Raw genomic sequence first — 18461 nt, 5'->3', positions numbered from 1 at the left:
ATGTATCTTTTGGAATTATAGTTTTATCTAGGTATATGCCCAGGAGTGGAATTGCTGGGTCATAAGGTAACTCTATTTTTAGTTTTTTGAGGAACCTCCATACTGTTCTCCATAGTGGCTGAACCAGTTTACATTCCCGCCAACAGTGTAAGAGGGTTCCCTTTTCTCCACACCCTTTCCAGCATTTATTATTTGTAGACTTTTTAATGGTGTCCATTGTGACTGGTGTGAGGTGGTACCTCATTGTAGTTTTGATTTGCATTTCTCTAATAATTAGATGATGAGCATCTTTTTATGTGCCTATTGGCCATCTGTATGTCTTCTTTTCTCTATGCTTATTACATAGGGTTCTCTGGAGAAGCAGGATAAAGTTAAAGCTTTTACCACGTTGCAACCTCTTTGACACAGTTGGGCGCAATCTCTTTTAACACCTTTAGTCTTTTTCTCCTGAACTACATGCTCCTGTGCAACCTCTGGGCAACACTTTTAGCTCTAGCTACTCAGGATTTTTTGAGGTCCTATAAACAGATTATGAAATCTCACACTATGCCTTCACCTGGCATATTTTTTCTTCAAGGCTGACCTCAAGTGTTACTACCTCTGTATGTCTTTCCCATAACTACTCCGAGCAATATTAACTTGTCTTCTTATCTGTGCTCCCATAACACCTGAATTTACTTTTACTCCAAGACTGATTCTTTATATAATGACTGTTAGTTTACACATCTGTCCCTATTAGAAAACTTTAAGATGTTTTGGGGCAGAGAACTGTCTTACTTATTTTCCTGTCCTATTAATTTTCACTCCTTATTATTTACTTCCTTTTACTTTCTGTAGGTTTAATTAACTTGTTTTTCTCCCCTTAACATTTTGAGACAGATGATTGTTTTCCGTCTTGAACCTAACGTATACATTTAAGTCTGTAAGTTTCTCTCAAAATGCAACTTTAGCTGCATTCCCCACATTTTGACATGTAGCGTTTTCATTAGGATTTGGTTCAAAGTATTTTCTAATTGACATTGTGCTTTCTTTTTTGATGCAAGGTAATTTGGAATGATATTCCTTAATTTCTAAATATATGAGGCTTTTCTAATGAGTTCTGTGTTATTGACTTCCAGCTGAATTCCACTGTGTTGAGAGAACCTACTCTGATTTCAGTTTTTAAATTTTTATTTATTTTTTGTTGTGGTAAAATACACATAACATAAAAGTTACATTTTTCACATTTTTTAAGTGTACTGTTCAGTGGCATTAGGTACATTCATATTGTGCAACCACCATCGTCATCCATCTCCAAAACCTTTTTTATCTTCTCGAACTGAACCTTCATACTCATTACACGTTAGTTTCCCATTCTCCCCTCCCCCAGTCCCTGGCAACTACATTCTACTTTCTGTCTCCATGAATTTGACTACTCTAAGTACCTCATATAGGTGGAATCATACAGCATTTGTCCTTTTGTGACTGGATGACTTCACTTAGTATAATGTCCTCAGGGTTCATCCATGCTGTAGCATGTGTTAAAATTTCCTTCCTTTTTAAGGCTGAATAATACTGCATTGTATGTTTATACCACATCAAAAATAATGATATACTTAAAAATTAACCAAGGAGGTAAAAGATTTGTACAATGAAAACTATAATGCACTGTTGAAAGAAATTAAAGAAGACATAAATAAATAGAAAGACATCCCATGTTCATGGATTTGAAGAGTTAATATTATTAAAATGTCAATACTACCCATAGCAATCTACAGATTCAGTGGCTATCCCTATCAAAATCCCGAGGACAGTTTTTGCAAGCTCGCTTTTAACTAGAATATTTAGTCCATTATGGTTTTATTTAATTGTTGGTAATTTGGGTTTATGTCTACCATCTAATTATTTACTTTCTAATTTGTCTTGCCTATGCTCTTTATTGCTTTTTTTTTTCTTTCACTGGATTGATTAGTTTAAAATTTCCCTCTATTAATTTGGTATTTATACATTTTTATTATTTAGTGGTTACCCTAGAGATTAAAATAAAACATACGTCTTTGAATTATAAAAACCTAATAAAAATTAGTAATTTTACCTCTTCCTGGACTCATGCAAAGACGTTAGAACTCTTGAACATTAATTCCACCTACCTTCTTCCTTATCCACACGTTGGATATTTTAATCTGTGTATTTTATCTTACTAAAAAATTTTTTTTAATTTATTTTATTTTTGGCTGTGTTGGGTCTTTGTTACTGTGCATGGGCTTTCTCTAGTTGCGGCAAGCAGGGGCTACTCTTCGTTGTGGTGCGTGGGCTTCTCATTGCAGTGGCTTCTCTTGTTGTGGAACACGGGCTGTAGGCGCATGGGTTTCAGTAGTTCCGATACACGGGCTCAGTAGTTGTGGCTCGCAGTCTCTAGAGCGCAGGCTCAGTAGTTGTGGCACATGGGCGTAGTTGCTGTGTGACATGTGGGATCTTCCCAGACCAGGGCTTGTACCTGTGTACTCTGCATTGGCAGGCAGATTCTTAACCACTGCGCCACCAGGGAAGCCCAATCTGTGTGTATTTTAAACCCAAAGAGATAATATTACTGTTATTTCGTATTTCAGTATTAATTTAGACTTACCATATATTTACCATTTTGTTGCCCTTCATTCGCCTCTGTATCCTCAGGCTTCCTTCTGGGATAATTTTCTTTTTCCTTGAAGATCACCCTTGTCGATATCTCTTTGTTGAAGTTGCCATTATGTTGCCTTAAAAAAATTTTTTTTTTAGTTATGGTTACATATATATAAAACAAAATTTGCCATTTTACCCATTTTTTCCATTAAAACTGTAAAATTGTTATAAAATATATGTAACATAAAATTTACCATTTTAATCTTTTTATTGAAGTATAGTTGACTTAAAACATTATATTAGTTTCAGGTGTGCAACATAGTGATTTGATATTTTTATCAATTACACACCATTTTAACCTTTTAAAAGTAGACTTTGTTTTTTAGAATAGCTTTAGGTTCACAAGGAAATTGAGTGGAAGGTACAGAGATTTCCCATATACCTCCTGCCCCCACACATGCATAACCTCTCCCATTATCAACATCTCCCACCAGAGTGGTACATTTTTCACCCATTTCTGTTAATGGCCTTTGATGTACAAAAGTGTTTAAATTTTGGGCTTCCCTGGTGGCGCAGTGGTTGAGAGTCTGCCTGCCGATGCAGGGGACATAGTTTCGTGCACCGGACCGGGAGGATCCCACATGCCACAGAGCGGCTGGGCCCCTGAGGCATGGCCGCTGAGCCTGCACGTCCGGAGCCTGTGCTCCGCAACGGGAGAGGCCACTGTTGTGAGAGGCCCACGTACCACCAAAAAAAAAAAAAAAAAAAGTTTAAATTTTATGAAGTCCAATTTATGTTTTTTTCTTTTGTTGCTTGATCTTTTGGTGCCATATCTAAGACTCCAGTGCCAAATCCATGGCTTATAGATTTATCCTTAAGTTTTAGGATTAGAAATAAATCCTTAGAAATAAAGTTTTCTTCTAAGAGGTTTTTTTAATCTATTTTGAGAGTTGGGTGTCCAAATTCATTCTTTTGCATGTGGGTATCTAGTTGTCTCAGCACCATTTGTTGAAAAGACTGTTCTTTCCTGTTGAGTTGACTTGACACTTCTGTCAAAAACCAGTTGACCATGTATGGGTTTATTTCTGGATTCTCAACTCTACTCCTTTGATCTGAGCCTTATGACAGTAACACACTTTTTTGATTACAGTTGCTTTGTAGCAAGTTTTGAAATTGGAAAGTATAAGCCCTCTGACTTTGTTACTGTTTTTCAAGATTGTTTTGGGTATTCAGGGCCCCTTGCTTACTTTTTTGAAGGATATTTTCACCAATTACAGTGTTCCAGATTGCCAGGGTGTTTTTGTTTGTTTGTTTTTAACTTTTTTTTTCCCCCAGTATTTTGAAGATATTATTCATTTATCGTTCTGGCTTTTACTGTTTCTATGGAGAAGTCAGTCAACTATTTCTGGTTGTTTTCCTTTGGAGATAATCTGTTTCCTCTCCCTCACCCCGAGCTGTTTTAAGATTTTTCTCTGTCTTTGTTATATGGCAACTGGTGGAGTTTGGTTTTGCTTTGTTTTGTTTTCTCTTTTTTTTGTGGTTGTTTTTTGTTTGTCTTGCATTTGTACTGTTTATTTTTCTTAGACCTTCTTAAATGTGTGGCTTGATGCCTTTCTTTAGTTTTGTAATAGTCTCAGTCATTATTTCTTCAGAGATTGCTCTTTCCACAATCTCTCCCTACTCTCTTTTTGGGGGCTCCAGTTCTATATACATGGTAGACCTTTTCGTTGTATTCTCTACGTCTCTTACATGCTAGTCTGTTTTTCATCACTTATTACTGTGCTATGTTCTGTATATATTTTTTTCTCACCTGTTTTTTAAAAAAATTATGTATAATCTATTGTAAAAAAACTATCCATTGAATTATAATTTGAATTATTGAATTTTTCAGTTCCAGAATTTCCATTTAGGGTTTGAAAAAAGTTTAAAAATATTTCTGCTGAAGTTCTCAATTTTATCTTTTGTTTTCCTGAAAATATTAAACATACGTAAAACTCTGTTATGCAGATGCCCAGTGGATCTGCTGCTGTTGGCTGTTGTTTTTCTTGGTTTTCAGTCATAGATGCTTATCTTTTTCTATGCTTGGTTGTTTCTGTTTGAGTGCCAGGTATTGATTATGAAGAGTTATAATTTGAGCTTTGCAATGGTGTTAGCTTCCTCCAGAGAGGACTGAAGTTAACTCTGGCAGATGGCGAGGGTCCCTGGCAATCCCAGATCACTTAAACAAATCTGGGAATGAGATTAGTTGAAGTTGACCTTCAGTCCCTTCAAGGGCTCGTCTGTTTAGAGTTGGTTCCTTCCTAACTCTTAAAATCAAGGCATTTCAAGCTCCAGTACGAAACCTAGAGAGTTTCTTGCAACCTCCATCTTCCTTGGGAGGCTGTAATTTTCATTATTGACCTCTTAGTCCCTCAAAAGCTCTGGCCAAAGCCCTGTTCAGCATTTTAGCTTTTCAGCCTTTTCTACCAGAATCAGCAGATGCCTTGAGGGGAAAAATTTGCTTTAAGACTTCGTTTAACTCTGGGTTTCCCTTTTCTCTCAGATTTTGTAATTTTGTAATTACAATTTTATAATTGAATTTTGTAATTCAATTACAAATTCAATTACAAAAAAGAATTTTGTAATTCTTCAGTGCCTTGTTAGCTCTCTGGTGCTTTGAAAGAGATATCTTATATATGTGTGTGTGTGTATATATATATATATATTTTTTTAATTGTGGTAAGTTATACGTAACTAAACTTACCATTTTACCACTTTTAAGTGTATAGTTCAGTGATATTAAGTACGGTAACATTGTCATAGTTATCACCACCATCCATCTCCAGGACTCTTCATTTTGCAAAACTGAAACTCTGTACCCATTAAACAAGAACTCCCCATTCTCCCCTCCCCTTAGCTCCTGGCAACCACCATTCTACTTTCTGTCTGTAAATTTGAGCTACTGTTGTTTTCTGCAGTTGTGGTTTTTGTTGGCTTTTTGAACCAAACTTGCTATTGCATTTGCTGATTAAGTTCTGAGTCTGAGGTTGACTTGTCTTTTCCTAAAGACATTTCTTTCTCCCCCAGTGGTGTCTGTGTGCTGTGGTTTCCATTGCAAACTGTATTTCCTTGCAGAAAAATGGAGCATCACCTGTGTCCTAATTTAATGCTCATTTTGTTTTTCTTGTTCTTCCAGGACTCTGGTTAGGAGTAGAATGGGACAATCCTGAGAGGGGAAAGCATGATGGAAGCCACGAAGGGACTGTGTATTTTAAATGCAGGTAATTTTCCATTGCCAATTGGCATGGTTATCTAGGAGAATGTTAAATAGCTGAATAAGGGGGGATGGAGAAGAAGACATGTTTGACTGTTATGGTAGTTATAATGTAGAATTTGGTGTATTCTAAAAAGACAATTCTATTTGTAGAGTTTTTTTCCTTGTTTTTAAAATTCTCAGTCTTAACCTTGCAAGTGGGGTTGCTTTCCTTGTCCTTTTTTGTGTTTTTGTTTTGTGACAGTTTTTTTTTTAATTGTATGGATCCAAACATTTCTCATTGATTCATTAACTATTTACTACCCACTGAGTGAATACTAGAAGAGGAATAGCCTAGATATCCAATAAAAGCAGTTGATTAAGCAAAATACAGAACATCCAAACAGTGGCATGCTAGGCCACTATTTTAAAAAAAGCTCTTGGGCTTCCCTGGTGGTGCAGTGGTTAGGAATCTGCCTGCTAATGCAGGAGACACGGGTTCAAGCCCTGGTCTGGGAAGAGCCCACATGCTGTAGAGCAACTAAGCCTGTGTGCCACAACTACTGAGCTTGCGTGCCACAACTACTGAAGCCCATGCTCCTAGAGCCCGTGGTCCACAACAAGAGAAGCCACTGCAATGAGAAGCCCACACACCACAACAAAGAGTAGCCCCCGCTTGCCACAACTAGAGAAAGCCCGCACGCAGCAACGAAGACCCAACGCAGCCAAAAATAAATAAATAAAATAAATAAATTTATTTAAAAAATAAAATAAAATAAAGCTCTTATCATGAAAAGAATTACACATTATAGTGCATATCTACTAATATTTTTACCTGCTTGATTTCAGAGAAACTATGTGAAGCTCTGAAAAGGATGGAGGGGAATTTCAGGCAGTCTATCTTTCAAATTTTTGTTGTTGTTTGTTTTCCCTAAGTTTCAGTTTCTCGGAAGAATCTGTTATTATTAAGCTTATCATTCTTTAAATGTGGTACAGTGAACACACTCCTGGCCTGGTAATCAAGAGGCCTCTAGCTTTGCTTTTAACAATCTTTATGACCTTAAATCAGACTAAATTTACTAACCTCTAAAATGAAGGTCAAAATCAGATAATAGCAAAATAAGTTTCCTAGTCGAGCATTCTGTAGCTTTGGGAGGTCAGGATAGAAGAAGAATTGGCATGTTCCTAGAGGCCAGCGGTAGTGACAGACATGGCATGAGGCCAGCTCAGAATCTGTCAAGAGGTCATAGAGTATGAAGGGAGCAATTTATGTGTTTAGAGAGGTGTTGAAATAGAAATCTCTTAGCTTGGCCTGTTGATCCCTTACCTCCCTGGACCATGACCTCACAAAACCTCCAGTGAGGGAACGTTCCCTGAGGAGCCTGCCCCAGCACCTCCCAAATCATCCATGGTTACGTGTCCTTCATGGTCTCTGCATATGGTGATATTTTCAGTCTTGGTTACTCTGAGTAGGAAAATGAAGACTTGTGTCAGTCCTGGCAGAGCTGGGATTTGCCCTGAAGTGCTGATGGGCACAGACTTAGTGTTCAGGTTCTTACCCTTGGAATAAGCATTTCCTTGCTTTGTTGTGTTTCCTAGTACAGTCATGCCTGAGCATTTACATGTTGAAATACATGCTATGTTATTATAAATCACTTTTGTTTCAATGAAATGACATTTTGTTGACTTTGAAATCCTGTATGGGTTAGTAATTCCATTTCGCGTTGTTTTGGGGGCAATATACAAGGGAGCATTGGCTCTGTTGTGGTGGAGAACCACTAGTCTAGACTAAAGGAATTACCTTATCCTTTATAGTTGTTAATGCTTATATTGGTATTAGGTCGAACTTGGCTTCAACTAGTAAAGATTATACCAATATCTTAGAATCTCTAAATCAGACAAAACAGAATATAGCACATGTACTTGTTATTAAGCCAATTCAGATCTCTTAGTAACTTCATTGGAGTCTTCTTTTACATTTCAAATTTTACTTGGAAAGTCATAATAGCGATACGTATTTTACCACAGTACACATTTTTTTTAATGCTTAGATGCTATTTTCATGAAACCAAAGCAATTTAAAGTTGTCAGATCATAAATGTTCCCATCTTATACTTGTGAAATAGGTAAATGGCAAAAAGGTGGTATACCCATTTTAAAGGAGGAAAATGGGTCAGAAGTTGTCATATTGATAGCAAAATTCGGATCCCACCTCTTCAGAAGCACGTGTTACTGTCAAGTGGCTGAGCCTGTTAGACACAGTATAACAGGGTAGTTATGCGCTCTGGCGCACATGTCTTATGAAGGCTAGTCTGCTGGCCTCTGCTGTGTATGCAGGATATTAGGGTGTGTTGAGTGAGTTGTTTGGTGAGCTGCTTTCTTGAGTCTCCCCAGCGTCCCAGGTTGCTGGGGTGACACCCTGCCGGTCAGGGTTAGGTCCTGCCGCTTGAGGTCAGAACCTGGGGACAGACAGGGTGGTTTTCAAGGCCCGGCTCAGGGCATACATTCTTCCCTGTGTATTTTCCCCCAACCACTTCAGCTCACGTTGATCTCATGAGACTTCTCAGTTTAGAATAGAATAACATTTGCAAAGGTCTAACCTCTGTTTTAACAACGACCTTCAAGAAGAATATAAGATGGGCTTTAACCCAGAGAACTGTCTTCACAGTTAGCTTTCAGTGTTTCCGTGTTATCACATTTGTTCGTTACGCTGACTCTTTGAGATGGCTATGACAGGTATTGGTGACCAAGTGGGTTATGAGTAGAGCACGAAACACTGGAGTCAAGCTCAAATCCTGGCTATGAATGAACTCCTCTTTAGTGTAGTTCTCTAAAAATAAGGTAAAATTTTTTCTTGAATAGTTGGTGTGACACCGACAGAAGAAGTTTAGGGAGTGGACCAGATTACCTTGGAAGGCCCCCATGTTCAGAGGACTTCATGTCACTCTTTAGTTTCAATCTGATCTCTTAAATAACCTAAGGTAAATATGGCAATCTCCTGGTTATATATTAATTACCTGTAATTAATATTTGTGACACTGTCGGTTTACAGTAGTAGTATACAGGTTTATCCCAAATTTATGCCTGTGAACCAGTTATGTGTCTCTCCCAGGTGCTTCTGTTCTCCATCTCTTGTCTTTTGGGGAGTTGAGAGGTTCAGTTAAGGTGATGAACTTTGAATTTCTCTCTGCCTTATCCCTAGATTTCCAGCGCTTTTCTTTCAACCTAAACTAAAGGGTGTACCCTAAACTCTTTGAACTGTGCGGGTCAGTATTTTACCCTCAGCTTTTATTGAAAATATTCCCTTTCTAAGTAATTGCATGATTTCTCTTTTCTTTTGAGCAAGAAATGTTAAAATCTTACTTTTCTTCAGCACCATGAATGGAGTTTAATACTTGGCGTCAGAGGGGACATGGTGTCCAAACCATGTCCACAACACTGGCTAACTTAACAAATGGAAGCTCCTCGATTTACTTATCCTGTGTGCGTCATAAGATTGTTGGAAAGTGTTCTGAGGTTCTTTTTTTTTTTACAGATCCAAAATACACTTTATTTTTCATTTTATTTTATTTTATTATTATTTTTTTAACATCTTTATTGGGGTATAATTACTTTACAATGGTGTGTTAGTTTCTGCTTTACAACGGTGTGTTAGTTTCTGCTTTACAACAAAGTGAATCAGCCATACATATACACGTTTCCATATCTCCTCCCTCTTGCGTCTCCCTCCCTCCCACCTCCCCATCCCACCCCTCCAGGCCATCACAAAGCACCGAGCTGATATCCCTGTGCTACGCGGCTGCTTCCCACTAGCTATCTACCTTACGTTTGGTAGTGTATATATGTCCATGCCTCTCTCTCGCTCTGTCACAGCTCACCCTTTCTGAGGTTCTTAAATGAGCATTAATGCATCAGTATAAAATATTCTCCTGGAGGGTGGAATGGATTGGGAGATTGGGATTGACATATATACACTACTATGTATAAAAGAGATAACTAATGAGAACCTACTGTATAGCACAGGGCACTCTACTCTGGTATAGGTATAAAGTGATAGGATAATTTTTTAAAAAATCACTAAATGTGCTGATAGGATACAGGCAGGGTGAATCTCTGTAAGAGGTGAAGAGAGATATTTCATTTTGGGAAGCTTCCCATGAATCAGGGCAAAATAGAAGTTGTGACATTCAGAAGCAGTGTGCAAAAAGGTGCTTATCAACTGAGCTTTTTTCTTTTTTTTTTTTTTTTTTTGTTGGGAAAATGAGTTCACCTGGTCAATTCTTTAGATATTACAGCAATATACATTAAATTAGAGTGAATATGTCTCCTCTCATGGTGAATGGTTAGTTATGCAGTGTTGCTGAAAAGGCTCTATGCATGCCTGTAACAAACAGGATATCAAGGTCAATGACATTTATTAGGAACTCCCCAGAGACCCAGTCTTTCCCAGCATCTAAACAAGCCCCAATAAGAAAGATACTTACTATAGGAGTTTTGGAATCTGTTGGGGACCCTTTTACCTTTGAGTAGTATTGCCAGATTCAGCAAATAAAAATACAAAATGCATGGTGAAATTTGGGTTTCAGATAAGCAGTATAAGCATTTATTGGTATAAGTATGGGACATGCATCATATATATACTTATAATGAAAAATTTTAAGTATATAACAAATTTCAGATTGTTTATCTGAAATCCAGATTTAACTGGGCACCTGAATTTTATCTTACAACTCTGTTGGGCAGACTGAACCTTGATTATAGTGCTTCTTGAGAGTCTTTCATTTCTGCAAGAGCCGTGGTTGGGATGTATGGACTTTCCTAGCTGCATATGTAATTGGTGGGCCGAAGGAGGCAGGAACTTGAACAAGCCGAATGCTTACAAGAGAAAACATTTTGGACTCTCCCCCTTCACTCCTCCCCTCCCCCAGTTTTTTCTCTTTTAGGCAGGGTTCAGAATTTCAGTGTTCAGATGCAACATCTTGATAATAATCTAAGATCTCAGTGGAATCTTTGAATTATTAGTTTGTCTTTGAAGATTTACTGTTATTGATGGGCACTTCTTCAGCTAGCATTTTTTATTTGCTGGGCTGTTTGTTTTTCCGAGAAACCTGCCAGGAATGTTGCAGAGGAGACTGATGTTTGATGTTTTCCTTTGATCTGCAAAGGGCACAGCATCTCCTTTGCACCCTAACACCATTTCTGACTTCTTTCTTCTGCCTGCAGCGAAACTAAACAGTAATAAAGGTCTCTTCTTGAATTGTTCATTACCACTGTTATAAATTTAGGACAGAAATGAAAACCGTGGTATTTGTTTTACATTGTTGTTTTTCATTTATTATAAATGTGCTGGTTTTAAAATTTGTGCTCTCATACTTATTTTTACATTTCAGTCACATAATATTTGAACAATACATTTTCCTATTTCTATTTCCACCCCCCAGTGTTACTCCTTTAAGGAAAACTAATACTATTTCATAAATTTCATAATTTCATTTCACTAAAATTTCAAATTTCACTGTTTTGTAAGCCAAAGCCTGTTTCGTAAATGTGAGACTCTAGGTACAGTCTCTTAGATGCAAAACTCATTTGTTTGTATACATTTAGATAGATTGAGGTACATAAACGAGTGTTCTAAATTGTCTGGAATTATTTTTCTGACACCTAACAACATACCTTGGGATTTAGTTCAGCCTTGTACATGTAAAGTGTTTAACATTCATAACGTTTAGTTGTCAGTAAACACAAGATTGGACTGTGTGCTGTCAAAATGGAAAATTAAACGAGACAACCTACAAGTCATCTTTGTGATTTACTTTGTAAGAAACACGTTTGTTTATTTTTTTTTAAAGTATAGTTGATTTACAATATCGTGTTAGTTTCAGGTGTACAGAAAGCGATTCAGTTTATATATATATATATATAATCTTTTTGAGATTCTTTTCCCTTATAGGTTATTTCAAAATATTGGGTATAGTTCCCTGTGCCATACAGCAGGACCTTGTTGTTTATCTATTTATATATAGTAGTGTGTATGTGTTAATTCCACACTCCTAATTTATCCCTCCCCCCCCCCCCCCCGCTTTCCCCTTTGGTAACCAGCCATAAGTTTGTTTTCTATGTCTGTGGGTCTATTTCTGTTTTGTAAATAAGTTCATTGTATCATTTTTTTTAGATTCTATGTATAAGTGATATCATATATTTGTCTCTGTCTGGCTTACTTCACTTAGTGTGATAATCTCTAAGTCCATCCATGTTGCTGCAAATGGCATTATTTTCATTCTTTTTTACAGCTGAGTAATATTTCAGTCTGTGTGTGTGTGTGTGTGTACACACACACACACATACACACCACATCTTCTTTATCCATTCATCTGTTGATGGACATTTAGGTTGATTCCATGTCTTAGCTGTTGTAATGTAGTGCTGCGGCGAACATTGTGGTTGAAGCACCTTTGTTTAAAACATATTTTAGTTAAAATGTTATGGTTCTAGAAATGTCTTATTTTCAGTAGTATTGCTTTTGCTGTGCTTTCTCTATTCTCAGAGGGATTTTCATGTAGGATCCTGTTTGATGCTTATTGTAGGACAAGTACCACCACTTTTTCATCAAGCTCCTACTCAGGTTTCAAGGTCCAACTCAGATTCTACTTCTTATGTGGAATACACACTAGACCAGGACTTTTTTTATGTTGTGTGTCCTTTTGGAGGCATAACATAATCTTTTCAAAAGCAGGGGGAAAAAATACATTGCATTACAGAGGAAATTTAGTCACATTGAAGTAATCAAAAATATTTTAAAATTATGATCTAGTTAGATATATATTTCTCTTTTTTAGATCTATATTTCTTTACTAAATAACATTAAATAATAATATCTACTGATGGATCTAATAACTACTAAAATTTGTGGTAGTGAGGAGAATAAAGACAGAAATGCAGGAAAGGATAGTGCACTGGTTGGTAGTCAGGAATCCGAGTCTTGGCTGTGCTACCTCTGTGATTGTGACCCCAATATCCCCAAGTGAAATGGGATTGGATTAGATCAGAGTTTCTTAAAGTGGGACATGAGGCCCCCCTGCATCAGAATCCCCTGGCACATTGTTTTAAACAGCAGAACCTGGGCCCCAGCCCAGTCCCACTGCGTGCACAACCTGGGGTGGGTTCCAGTAAGCTTTCCAGGTGACTGACTGCTTTTCAGGTTGAGTTTGAGAAGTCCTAGACTAGGTAATCTCTTAGGTAGATCCGTTTGAACTCTTAAAAAAAAAGAAAAAAGAGGCTAGGGAATTCCTTGGTGGCACAGTGGTTAAGAATCCTCCTGCCAGTGCAGGGGACTCGGGTTCGAGCCCTGGTCGGGGACGATCCCACATAACCGCGGAGCAACTAAGCCCGCACACTGCAACTACTGAGCCCGTGTGCCGCAACTACTGAAGCCCATGTGCCTAGAGCCCGTGCTCCGCAACAAGAGAAGCCACCGCAATGAGAAGCCCGTGCACCGCAATGAAGAGTAGCCCCCGCTCGCCACAACTAGAGAAAGCCCATGCGCAGCAACAAAGACCCAATGCAGTGAAAATTAAAACTTAAAAAAAAATATATATATATATATATATATATATATATATATAAATGAAGCTAGCTACATTTAATCTCTTTAGCTGAGTGATAGAAATGTGTTTGTTAAAACAGAACTGTGTTTTTCACACTAGGAGCCTTTTCTGTGTGAAAAGAAAACGAAATATTTTCTAGGCAGCTTCTGGTAGTCAGTGATCCTCTGATATCACAGCAGGCAGACTCAGGACCTGATTCTGCTGCAACAGAGAATTTAATTTCCTGCATCGACAACTTCCCCCTCTCCCTTGGGTTATTTTTGTCTCATGTAAGTTTGGTACTTTCTCCCATCTTAAAACATCTGCCCTTTCCATCCCTCCTCTCCCCTTTCCATTGGATCTCCTGTGGACGAGAGGAGTCTGATCCCACTCTCCTCTCACTCTCTGGAGCTTGTCCCACGGCCCCACCCCAGCTGCTTCTAGCAGGGTCACTTTCCGGTTGCTAGATTCATTGGCCAAACTCAGCTGTCGCCTTCCGGGCATTCACAGCCCTGGACACGGTTGTCCACTGTCTCCACTGCTTTCCAGGACACCACCCTCTCGGGGGGTTCTCACGACCTCCGGGCCCCTTCTTTTTGCCCTGACATCACTTCTGACTTTCCGAGATTCCGAGTTCCTTTTACAATCTGGTAATTTCTGTTGACCCACCTCCCAGAAGAAAATGTATATATGTTTATATTGACAAAATTTATCATCAGTATTATTTTCATTCTCTTTAATTATGGTGACTTCTCCGAAAGTTTCATTTGTTTAAAAGAGTTAAAGGGCGTAAGCCAAAATACTGTTTATCATACATTTTTGGCAATTCATGTATTTCATCATTTATTCTCTGACATGATCAAATGATGATATTAACATTTACAGCTTTTTTTTTTGTTTTTTTTTGTGGGGTTTTTAAATTTTATTGTATTTATTTTTTTATACAGCAGGTTCTTATTAGTCATCTATTTTATACACATCATGTGTACATGTCAATCCCAATCGCCCAATTCAGCGCACCACCATCCCCAGCCCCACACGGCTTTCCCCCCTTGGTGTCCATACATTTGTCCTCTACATCTCTGTCTCAACTTCTGCCCTGCAAACTGGTTCATCTGTACCATTTTTCTAGGTTCCACATACATGTGTTAATATACGATATTTGTTCTTCTCTTTCTGACTTCACTCTGTATGACAGTCTCTAGATCCACCCACGTCTCAACAAATGACTCAATTTCGTTCTTTTTTATGGCTGAGTAATATTCCATTGTATATATGTACCACAACTTCTTTATCCATTCGTCTGTCGTTGGGCATTTAGGTCACTTCCATGACCTGGCTATTGTAAGTAGCGCTGCAGTGAACATTGGGGTGCATGTGTCTTTTTGAATTATGGTTTTCTCTGGGTATATGCCCAGCAGTGAGATTGCTGGATCATATGGTAATTCTATTTTTAGTTTTTTAAGGAACCTCCATACTGTTCTCCATAGTGGTTGTATCAATTTACATTCCCACCAACAGTGCAAGAGGGCTCCCTTTTCTGCACACCAGCATTTGTTGTTTGTAGATTTTCTGATGATGCCCATTCTAACTGGTGTGAGGTGATACCTCATTGTAGTTTTGATTTGCATTTCTCTAATAATTAGTGATGTTGAGCAGCTTTTCATGTGCTTCTTGGCCATCTGTATGCCTTCTTTGGAGAAATATCTATTTAGGTCTTTTGCCCATTTTTGGATTGGGTTGTTTGTTTCTTTAATATTGAGCTGCATGAGCTGTTTATATATTTTGGAGATTAATCCTTTGTCTGTTGATTTGTTTGCAAATATTTTCTATTCTGAGTTGTCTTTTCATCTTGTTTATGGTTTCCTTTGCTGTGCAAAAGCTTTGAAGTTTCATTAGGTCCCATTTGTTTATTTTTGTTTTTATTTCCATTACTCTAGGAGGTGGATCAAAAAAGATCTTGCTGTGATTTATGTCAAAGAGTGTTCTTCCTATGTTTTCCTCTAAGAGTTTTATAGTGTCCAGTCTTACATTTAGGTATCGAATCCATTTTAAGTTTATTTTTGTGTATGGTGTTAGGGAGTGTTCTAATTTCATGCTTTTATATGTAGCTGTCCAGTATTCCCAGCACCACTTATTGAAGAGACTGTCTTCTCCATTGTATATCCTTGCCTCCTTTGTCATAGATTACTTGACCATAGGTGTGTGGGTTTATCTCTGGGCTTTCTATCTTGTTCCACTGATCTATGTTTCTGTTTTTGTGCCAGTATCATATTGTCTTGATTACTGTAGGTTTGTAATATAGTCTGAACTCAGGGAGTTCGATTCCTCCACCTCCGTTTTTTTCCCTCAAGACTGCTTTGGCTATTCGGGGTCTTTGGTGTCTCCATACAAATTTTAAGATGATTTGTTCTAGTTCTGTAAAAAATGCCATTGGTAATTTGATAGGGCTTGCATTGAATCTGTAGATTGCTTTGGGTAGTAGTCATTTTCACAATGTTGATTCTTCCAATCCAAGAACATGGTATATCTCTCCATCTGTTTGTATCATCTTTAATTTCTTTCATCAGTGTCTTATAGTTTTCTGCATACAGGTCTTTTGTCTCCCTAGGTAGGTTTATTCCTAGGTATTTTATTCCTTCTGTTGCAATGGTAAATGGGAGTGTTTCCTTAATTTCTCTTTCAGATTTTGCATCATTAGTGTATAGGAATGCCAGAGATTTCTGTGTATTAATTTTGTATTCTGCACCTTTACCAGACTCATTGATTAGCTCCAGTAGTTTTCTGAAGGCATTTTTAGGATTCTCTATGTATAGTATCATGTCATCTGCAAACAGTGACAGCTTTACTTCTTTTCCGATTTGGATTCCTTTTATTTCTTTTTCTTCTCTGATTGCTGTGGCTAGGACTTCCAAAACTATGTTGAATAATAGTGGTGAGAGTGGACATCCTTGTCTTGTTCCTGATCTTAGAGGAAATGCTTCCAGTTTTTCACCATTGAGAATGATGTTTGCTGTGGGTTTGTCATATATGGCCTTTATTATGTTGAGGTAGGTTCCCTCTTTGTCCACCTTCTAGAGAGTTTTTATCATAAATGGGTGTTGAATTTTGTCAAAAGCTTTTTCTGCATCTATTGAGATGATCATATGGTTTTTCTTCAGTTTGTTAATATGGTGTATCACAATGATTGATTTACGTATATTGAAGAATCCTTGCATCCCTGGGATAAATCCCACTTGATCGTGGTGTATGATCCTTTTAATATGTTGTTGGATTCTGTTTGCTAATATTTTGTTGAGGATTTTTGCATCTATATTCATCAGTGATATTGGTCTGTAATTTTCTTTTTTTGTAGTATCTTTGTCTGGTTTTTGTCTGGTTTTGGTATCAGGGTGATGGTAGCCTCATAGAATGAGTTGGGAGTGTTCCTTCCTCTGCAATTTTTTGGAAGAGTTTGAGAAGGATGGGTATTAGCTCTTCTCTGAATGTTTGATAGAATTCACCTGTGAAGCCATCTGGTCCTGGCCTTTCGTTTGTTGCAAGATTTTAAATCACAGTTTCAATTTCATTACTTGTGATTTGTCTGTTCATATTTTCTGTTTATTCCTGGTTCAGGCTTGGAAGGTTATACCTTTCTAAGAATTTGTCCATTTCTTCCAGTTTGTCCATTTTATGTCATAGAGCTGCTTGTAGTAGTCTCTTAGGATGCTTTGTATGTCTGCGGTGTCTGTTGTAACTTCTCCTTTTTCATTTCTAATTTTATTGGTTTGAGTCCTCTCCCTCTTTTTCTTGATGAGTCTGGCTAATGGTTTATCAATTTTGTTTATCTTCTCAAGGAACCAGCTTTTAGTTTTATTGATCTTTGCTATTGTTTTCATAGTTTCTATTTCATTTATTTCTGCTCTGATCTTTATGATATCTTTCCTTCTGCTAACTTTGGTTTTGTTTGTTCTTCTTTCTCTAGTTCTTTTAGGTGTAAGGTTAGATTGTTTGAGATTTTTCTTGTTTCTTGAGGTAGGCTTGTATACCTATAAACTTCCCTCTTAGAACTGCTTTTGCTGCATCCCATAGGTTTTTTTTTTTTTTTTTTTTTTTTTTTTTGCGGTACGCGGGCCTCTCACCGCTGCGGCCTCTCCCGCTGCGGAGCACAGGCTCCAGACATGCAGGCCCAGCAGCCATGGCTTACGGGCCCAGCCGCTCCGCAGCATGTGGCATCCTCCTGGACCGGGGTACGAACCCACGCCCCCTAAATCGGCAGGCGGACTGTCAACCACTGCACCACCAGGGAAGCCCAATCCCATAGGTTTTGGATCATCGTGTTTTCATTGTCATTTGTCTCTAGGTATGTTTTGATTTCATCTTTGATTTCTTCTGTGATCTCTTGGTTATTTAGTAGCGTATTGTTTAGCCTCCATGTGTTTGTGTTTTTTATGGTTTTTTCCCTGTAATTCATTTCTAATCTCATAGTGTTGTGGTCCGAAAAGATGCTTGATATGATTTCAATTTTCTCAAATTTACTGAGGCTTGATTTGTGACCCAAGATGTGATCTATCCTGGAGAATGTTCCATGCGCACTTGAGAAGAAAGCGTAATCTGCTGTTTTTGGATGGAATGTCCTATAAATATCAATTAAATCTATCTGGTCTATTGTGTCATTTAAAGCTTCTGTTTCCTTCTTTATTTTCATTTTGGATGATCTGTCCATTGGTGTGAGTGATGTGTTAAAGTCTCCCACTATCATTGTGTTACTGTCGATTTCCTCTTTTAGAGCTGTGAGCAGTTGCCTTATGTATTGAGGTGCTGCTATGTTGGGTGCATATATATTTATAATTGTTATATCTGCATTTTGGATTGATCCCTTGATCGTTATGTAGTGTCCTTCCTTGTCTCTTGTAACATTCTTTATTTTAAAGTATATTTTATCTGATACGAGTATTACTACTCCAGCTTTCTTTTGATTTCCATTTGCATGGAATATCTTTTTCCATCGCATCACTTTCAGTCTGTATGTGTCCCTAGGTCTGAAGTGGGTCTCTTGTAGACAGCAT

At 37.8% G+C, this 18461-nt stretch overlaps 1 protein-coding gene across 4 annotated transcripts in view; it reads left to right on the top strand.

Annotated features, from left to right (window-relative positions):
• The window catches only part of TBCE (tubulin folding cofactor E), a 109711-nt gene that overhangs the window by 67802 nt on the left and 23448 nt on the right, over window positions 1–18461 (top strand). For all 4 annotated transcript variants that reach the window (XR_004522490.2, XM_033841829.2, XM_033841827.2 and 1 more), the window contains one exon: window positions 5774–5858. Coding sequence is in view for 3 of the 4 variants with exons in the window: in XM_033841829.2 (XP_033697720.1) it covers window positions 5774–5858 (85 nt within the window). In the remaining variant the exon portion in view is untranslated. The remainder of the gene's footprint in view (window positions 1–5773; window positions 5859–18461) is intronic.

This window comes from Tursiops truncatus, chromosome 16 (genome assembly GCF_011762595.2).
Source record: "Tursiops truncatus isolate mTurTru1 chromosome 16, mTurTru1.mat.Y, whole genome shotgun sequence".
Taxonomy (NCBI): domain Eukaryota; kingdom Metazoa; phylum Chordata; class Mammalia; order Artiodactyla; family Delphinidae; genus Tursiops; species Tursiops truncatus.
Note: the sequence above shows the minus strand (reverse complement) of the source record. Positions and strands in the feature narration are given on the sequence as shown.